Here is a 6,505-nt window from a genome sequence, read left to right on the forward strand (position 1 = left end):
GTTTTTTCTTTTCTTTTTTTTCCCACGAAACCAAAGCTGCTCCCTAAGTGCATAAGCGCTACAACTAAGTTAACTCACGCTGTTCACGGCATTCCAATGCCTGCAGAAATGCAAAAACCATCAACGTACTAGTGCCATGTTGCCCACGGAAACTGCGGTAGAAAAATCAAACCTCAGGTTTTGTTAACATCGATATTAAAGACCGAAGAATCCGAGAGCCCTGGAGCCGGGGACGTGTCTGAAATTTCAATAAACAAAACAAAGCGACGGGTTTCTGCTCTAGCCGCCCCCACGACGACACTGCGGGCCGCGGGGAGGAGGCTCAGTCAGTGGTCGGGCCTTTGGGGCCGGGCCGGTCCCTGCGCAGGCTACGCGGCCCGGCCGCCCCCAAACCGGGAGGAGGCCTCCTCCTCGGGGCCCGGGGTCCAGCGCCCTGCGTTGCGCCCGCCCGCCCCTCACCTCCGGCTCCGGGCGCTCCGAGGCCATCACACAGCCCTCCCGCGCCGGCCCGGGCCAGAGAAGATGCTCCACTCTTGACCCTTGACCCGGCTCCCGGAGACCCGCCGGAACCGGAAGTGAGTGGGCGGGCCGCGCTCTCCCTGAGTTTTCTGATTGGGGGACGAGGCCTCTCAGAGTGGATCGCCGACTAGGAAACCGGAAGCGGAAGCCGCCGCCGCCGCCGCCGCCGCCGCCGCCATCGCCGCCTTCGCCATCGCCGCCGCCGCTATAGCCGCCATCGCCGCCATCGCCATGCAGGTGAGAGCGGGCTTGGGGCTGTTAACCGCTAGCTAGCTTCAGGTGACAGGACTGAGAATGGGCTGGCCGAGGAGAGAGTGAGGAGTCGGGGCCGACTGGAGGGGCAGAGCGCGTAGCTGACGGGTAAGGGCCCGCGGGGGCGCGGACGACTGGAGCGGTGGGGGTGGGGCCCACCTGGCAAGAGATGGGAGGTTGGGGCCTTGTCGTGGGGAAGGAGGCTGCGTGGACTAGCTGGCGTGCACGGAGGGATCAGGCTACGGTAACTGGGACGGTTGATATGCAATGCAAGGAAGGCAGCTCAAGAAAATGCAAGTTGGCTCCGGCCCCTGCCCAAGCTGTTGGATGTAGACGTGAGGGATCTGGATGGAATTGCAGAGGAGCCCGAGGGATTGGGGGAAGGGGAGGGAGGCCCAGAGCCGAGCTACTTAAAATCTGAGGCTCTGTGAGTGGAGCCCCGGATCCAGGCCCTCCTCATGCCCCTTGGTGAGTTTGCAAGACAGCTCTGCATCATTTCTCCCAGCCTGAGCCTGTTAGTTGTTGAGGATGAAGAAATGGAGTAAAACTGGAGACCACAGACGGGAGGAAACTGCAGACACCCCAGCATTTTAAAATTGTGTCTCTGGCGCCTAGGAGCATGTGCGTTTTGTCTTTGTTTTTCACTTGCCACTTACTTTCTTGCACCTGGTTGGCTGTCAGTAAATGTCTTCAGGCTGAGTGAGCTTGTGGAAGGGACGCAGGAATACGGGCACAGAGATAAAGCGAAGGGCACAGAGATAAAGCGAATGCCGACTAATCCAGCAAGAAGAAGCTTGAAAACTTCAAATGCTGACGCAGATGAGGAGTGGGGGAGGGGCCGTGGGGTACAAGTTTCAGGGAAACCTTAGTTTCCTTCGTTTCCACAAGCATGAGTATGTTTTCCGGAGATTATGTGACTGGCAAGAACTTCCAGGCTCACAAGGCAAGTTCTAGGACAAGAGAAAGACAAAATACTGCAGAGGCACACAAAAGTTAATAAAGCCCAGGGATTATGTCTGAAAAAAATGCCTCAGTGAGAGTGTTTCTATTTTTTTTTTAATTTTATTTATTTATTCATGACAGACACAGAGAGGGAGAGACACAGGCAGAGGGAGAAGCAGGCTCCATGCAGGGAGCCCGACATGGGACTCAATCCTGAGGCCCCAGGATCACGGCCCCTGGGCCAAAGGCAGCACTAAACCGCTGAGCCACGCGGGCTTCCCTGAGAGAGTGTCTAATACAGAGGAAAGCCAGACATGAATTAGCAGACAATGAGGGAAAGGAGGAATTGAGGTCAGGCAAATGGATTGAAAGGTCTAAGAATTGATGCTGTCTGTAACCCAAATACCAAAGATAGAGAACAGCCTGGCTTTCCTGCACCAGTGAGATCCTGGGTTACTTGACTAGTTTTGCATACTGTCATCCCGGCTTTTCAGCCTTCCCTGTATACGACATAGCCACACCTATCTGGGTAACCAACCTGTTCCTATTGGTGCAGAGGGAGGAGAAGCAGCTGGAGGCATCATTAGATGCACTGCTGAGTCAAGTGGCTGATCTGAAGAACTCACTGGGGAGTTTCATATACAAGTTGGAGAACGAGTATGACCGGCTGACCTGGTAAGGGTTGCCAGGGCAAGCTGAGGAGGGCTCCATGGGGTGGGGGTTGAGGGGGCAGGCCTCCTGATTGATAGGACATCTCCAGGGATGTCACAATTTATCACTTTGCAAACATTTTTTTTTCTTTTAAATTTCCAAGTTTGTTTTTTTGTTTTTTGTTTTTAGATTTCATTTATTTATTCATGAGAGACACAGAATGAGAGAGAGGCAGAGACACAGGCAGAGGCAGAAGCAGGCTCCCTGCAGGGAGCCCGACGTGGAACTCGATCTCGGGTCTCCAGGATTACGCCCTGGGCTGAAGGCGGTGCTAAACCACCGAGCTACCCGTGCTGTCCTGCAAACATCTTTTAATTTGAAAAGATCTATGTTTCCCAACATTTAACAAGTGAAGTTTGTCTTAGGGCCACTGTGGCACGGAAATAGAGAAATGCCCAGTTTTCCAACCCAAGTTTTTTCTAGCTTTTGATTGTCACCCTTGACTTCTTTGGGAGGAGGTACTCCGTCAGTGGGTCCTCCCACTATAGTAAGAGTACAGCGTTCATCTCGGGTCTCTTACGATAGATATTGCTGAGTCTTTTAGGTCCAACCTACTCTGGAAGTGTGGATCCTGTTTTCAGGCCTGAAAGATCTCTTTTTGCTCAGTTTATAAATTTTTAATGATAAGCATAGCCATGGTTCTTACTTTGCCACTGGTCTTTTACCCCATTCAAATAATGAGCTGCCTTATTTCTCCATCCATGTTAGAAACTAAAAGCGTGTCCCGTTTTCATAACCCCACAATCCCTGGGATCCAGTCTGGTTCCTGCCCAGTCCAGCTGTAGTGCTCTGAGTCTTTTTCGAGTGAGCCTGGGTATTCCTAGTCTGAAAGACCCCTTCGAGGCTACTTTACTGAGAACATTGTGACACCTTCTTACCACTACCAGGCCGTCTGTCCTGGACAGCTTCGCCTTGCTCTCTGGACAGTTGAACACTTTGAACAAGGTCTTGAAGCATGAAAAGACACCGCTGTTCCGCAACCAGGTCATCATCCCCCTGGTGCTGTCTCCAGACCGTGATGAAGATCTCATGGTAAGAAGAGAAGAAGGGCATAACATGGGAAATTAAATTCTTAGATGAGGGCTTAGGGCACAATTGTTGCTTGGTAATTTTAGAAGTTCTGAATGTGTAGTGTGTGGTAATAGAAAGCAAGGGCTGCTTTATTGAGGCCTTTTTTTCCTTCTGGAATTGGGGAGCTACTTCCAAGTAGTGCCAAATAAACCTGAGGCCTCTGTGCCCAAGGCAAAGACCTTTCTCCTCCAATATCTATCTTGAGGAAAAAGTGTGTTCTTTTGTGATTTTTGTCTGTTTTGGTATTTTATTAAAATGTAGCAAAGAGAAACTTGCCTCTAGGTCTGGTAGAAATAGAGGTGTGAGCAGATAGAAATGAAGCAGGGAGTAAGAGCAACAGTGTTCTAGGAAGCCAGATACTGTAAGTGTCAGGCTGTGTTTTCCCCAAAAATGTACCATTTGCCAGTGGAAGGAGCTGTGTAGCAAGCCAGATTGAATTGTCTTGGATTGCATGGGAGGATCAGTAACATCTGTGTGTTACAGCGGCAGACTGAAGGACGAGTGCCTGTTTTCAGCCACGAGGTGGTCCCTGACCACCTGAGAACCAAGCCTGACCCTGAGGTCGAAGAGCAAGAGAAGCAGCTCACAACAGATGCTGCTCGCATCGGTGCCGACGCAGCTCAGGTTGGACCAAGTCACTGCCCTGCTGCTCCCCCCTCCCCTGGGGCCCTTCATGAGAAGCTGGGCAGTACTGTTGGTGTCTGGTAGGGGTGCGCAGTTGATTATATAAAAGTTGCCCCTGGAAGAGCACAAGGAACAGCCCTCATCACAAGTATTTCCTGTCTGCTCTGATCTCTGCACAAATGTATGTGTGTTACAGAAGCAGATCCAGAGCTTGAATAAAATGTGCTCAAACCTTCTGGAGAAAATCAGCAAAGAGGAACGGGAATCTGAGAGTGGAGGTATGGAAGGATTGGTGGCAAAAATGGAAGAGGGAAAGGAGGAGAAGATGACTGGACTAAGACTGGTGGTTTGGGTGGTGGTGAAGTGAGGATAGAAGACAACTGCTTAGGAGAGGGATGTGTCCATTCTGTTTGCCGTTTATACTGAAGGCCAGCCCTGGAGCAGGCAGAGGAAAGGGGCAAAATGAGAAGGGATAATTCTGAGATAGTTGTGGGGGTCTCTTGGGGTCTCTTTCTCTGGGCTGCTGGTGAGTGTGGATGCTGCTGAAGCCCTGAGGCTCCTGGGGCTGGTCTTCCTGCTGCCAGGTTTAGTCCAGGGTCAGAGGCGCATCGCAAGCTCCTCACTTCCCCTTTTTCTTCAGGTCTCCGGCCAAACAAGCAGACCTTTAACCCCGCAGACACCAATGCCTTAGTAGCAGCTGTGGCCTTTGGGAAGGGGCTGTCTAATTGGAGGCCTTCCGGTAGTAGTGGTCCTGGCCAGCCCGGCCAGCCAGGAGCTGGGCCGATCCTTGCTGGAGCCTCAGGATTACAGCAAGTACAGATGGCAGGAGCTCCGAGCCAACAGCAACCACTGCTCAGTGGGGTGCAGATGGCCCAGGCAGGTCAAACAGGTAAGGTGGCGGAGGATGACATGGTAGCAGACTCAAAGCAAGGAAATAGGGATAAGCTGGATTGTCTGGGCCCCCAGTATCCCAGAGTTGGAGATTTTCTCCTATCCTCCTTGGACTGTGACCCAGAAATCAATTTTTAAGAGTAAAAAAACTCTTTTGAGACTCTGTAGCAGGTACCAGCGAAAGGAAGAACTTCGAGCAGCAGGAACTGCACCTCCCAGCCCCATCTTAGAGCTCTGTGTCAACTACCTTCTTGTCCCATTTACTCTGGACACTGAGTGTGCTGTTGGGGTCTTAGACCAGTGGGTGGGCCTCAGTTAAGACCACTCAGTAGGGATGCTGGGATTGAAAGACAAGCAAGTTATGTGTACTCTTTTCTTTGTATTCAATCTCTCTGATCTACTGTTAATAGTTATGAGAACAGTCTGGAGGAGTTCAGATGTGCGTAGCTAGAAGAGGTGTTTTGTGTTTTGTTTTGGTTTTTTTGTTTTTATCCAAAGCCCTCCAGGAAATGGAGCAGTTACAGTAAGAGAGAACAGTCTTTCGCCTGTGACAGTAAATGGGGTCTAGCTGTCTTTTCCGGAAGTAGCTGAGCACGAGACTTGCTGGGGTGTGTTCTGACCCCTCCTACTATCAGTCCTTTTTTTCCAGATACCTTCCGGGAGAGGGCTGGTCAGGACCCACACCTCTAATCTTTGCTACCCGGGGTCAGAGGCCACAGAGGTTCTGAGCTGAAAGAGCGAAAGGGTGGCAGAAGGGAGCCTGGGAGACCACCTCTCTGATTTATCATGAAAGTCTTAAGGTGCTTCAGGTGTCTTTCTTCATATTCCTTTTAGGGAAAATGCCAAGTGGAATAAAAACCAACATCAAGTCTGCTTCAATGCATCCCTACCAGCGGTGAGTGTGGCCGGCAACTTTTCCCAAAGCTGGACTAGATGGGTACAATAAAGAGAACATGGGCTTTCAGCGCCAGACAGGTTCCAGCTGCACCACAGACGAGCTGAGTGACCTTGGGCAAGTGACCTGATTTTTCCGAGCCTGTTTTCTTTGTAAATGGTGATACCTACCTCATAGGGTTGTTGTGAGGACTGAAATGAGAAAATGAATGTAAAACAGTACAGCCTATGAAATAATGAGCATTCAATAAATGATAGTTTCTACAGCCACTTCTCCCACTGCCCTCCTCAGTCCTGGATCCAGAACCCAGCGGGATCTGATACTCCTTCGTGTCAGCGGTGAGCTGACGGACACAAGATCATGGACCACTCTGTTCTGTTTGGAAGCCTGTCCATATTTTATGGTGCCGGAAACTGTCACAGCCTGTGTATGTCTTTAGAGGCATGTCGGCTCCACAGGCCCCCCCTGCCCAGGTTCCATCAGGGCCATCTCTCCAGGCTGCCGGCAACGGGGCTTCTGGGCTGGGTCAGAGGGTCCACCCACAGCTCTGGTGAAGCGTGGGCCTGCCCTCCCCTCTCCTTCACCCTATCTTATACACAT

The 6,505-nt window shown here is 51.3% G+C and overlaps 2 protein-coding genes across 13 annotated transcripts in view; one reads left to right on the top strand and one right to left on the bottom strand.

Annotated features, from left to right (window-relative positions):
• SZT2 (SZT2 subunit of KICSTOR complex) overlaps positions 1–560 on the bottom strand; it is a 55,918-nt gene extending 55,358 nt beyond the window's left edge. For all 7 annotated transcript variants that reach the window (XR_012005591.1, XR_012005593.1, XR_012005594.1 and 4 more), the window contains exon 1: positions 460–560. Coding sequence is in view for 3 of the 7 variants with exons in the window: in XM_072772595.1 (XP_072628696.1) it covers positions 460–486 (27 nt within the window). In the remaining 4 variants the exon portion in view is untranslated. The remainder of the gene's footprint in view (positions 1–459) is intronic.
• Positions 561–650: 90 nt separating this feature from the next.
• On the top strand, positions 651–6,170 carry MED8 (mediator complex subunit 8). 6 transcript variants are annotated; one of them, XM_072772613.1, is made up of 8 exons: positions 662–756; positions 1,277–1,392; positions 2,270–2,388; positions 3,312–3,456; positions 3,979–4,119; positions 4,316–4,397; positions 4,760–5,008; positions 5,845–6,170. In XM_072772613.1, the coding sequence occupies exons 4-8, from the start codon at positions 3,454–3,456 to the stop codon at positions 5,907–5,909; spliced, it is 540 nt and encodes a 179-aa protein (XP_072628714.1). In that variant the 5' UTR covers positions 662–756; positions 1,277–1,392; positions 2,270–2,388; positions 3,312–3,453; the 3' UTR covers positions 5,910–6,170. The 6 variants fall into 6 exon arrangements, with proteins under 6 accessions (XP_072628717.1, XP_072628714.1, XP_072628716.1 ...); XM_072772616.1 differs by lacking the exon at positions 1,277–1,392 and having other exon boundaries at positions 651–756; XM_072772615.1 differs by lacking the exon at positions 1,277–1,392 and having other exon boundaries at positions 684–756; positions 2,554–3,456.
• Positions 6,171–6,505: the final 335 nt, after the last annotated feature.

Source organism: Canis lupus, chromosome 13 (genome assembly GCF_048164855.1).
Source record: "Canis lupus baileyi chromosome 13, mCanLup2.hap1, whole genome shotgun sequence".
Classification (NCBI taxonomy): domain Eukaryota; kingdom Metazoa; phylum Chordata; class Mammalia; order Carnivora; family Canidae; genus Canis; species Canis lupus.

Excerpts from the sequence above, each read along its gene's own strand:
- MED8 (XM_072772616.1), top strand. Across the intron at positions 4,120-4,315 it reads TCGGTGCCGACGCAGCTCAG|AAGCAGATCCAGAGCTTGAA; the intron begins GTTGGACCAAGT and ends TGTGTGTTACAG. Across the intron at positions 4,398-4,759 it reads ACGGGAATCTGAGAGTGGAG|GTCTCCGGCCAAACAAGCAG; the intron begins GTATGGAAGGAT and ends CTTTTTCTTCAG.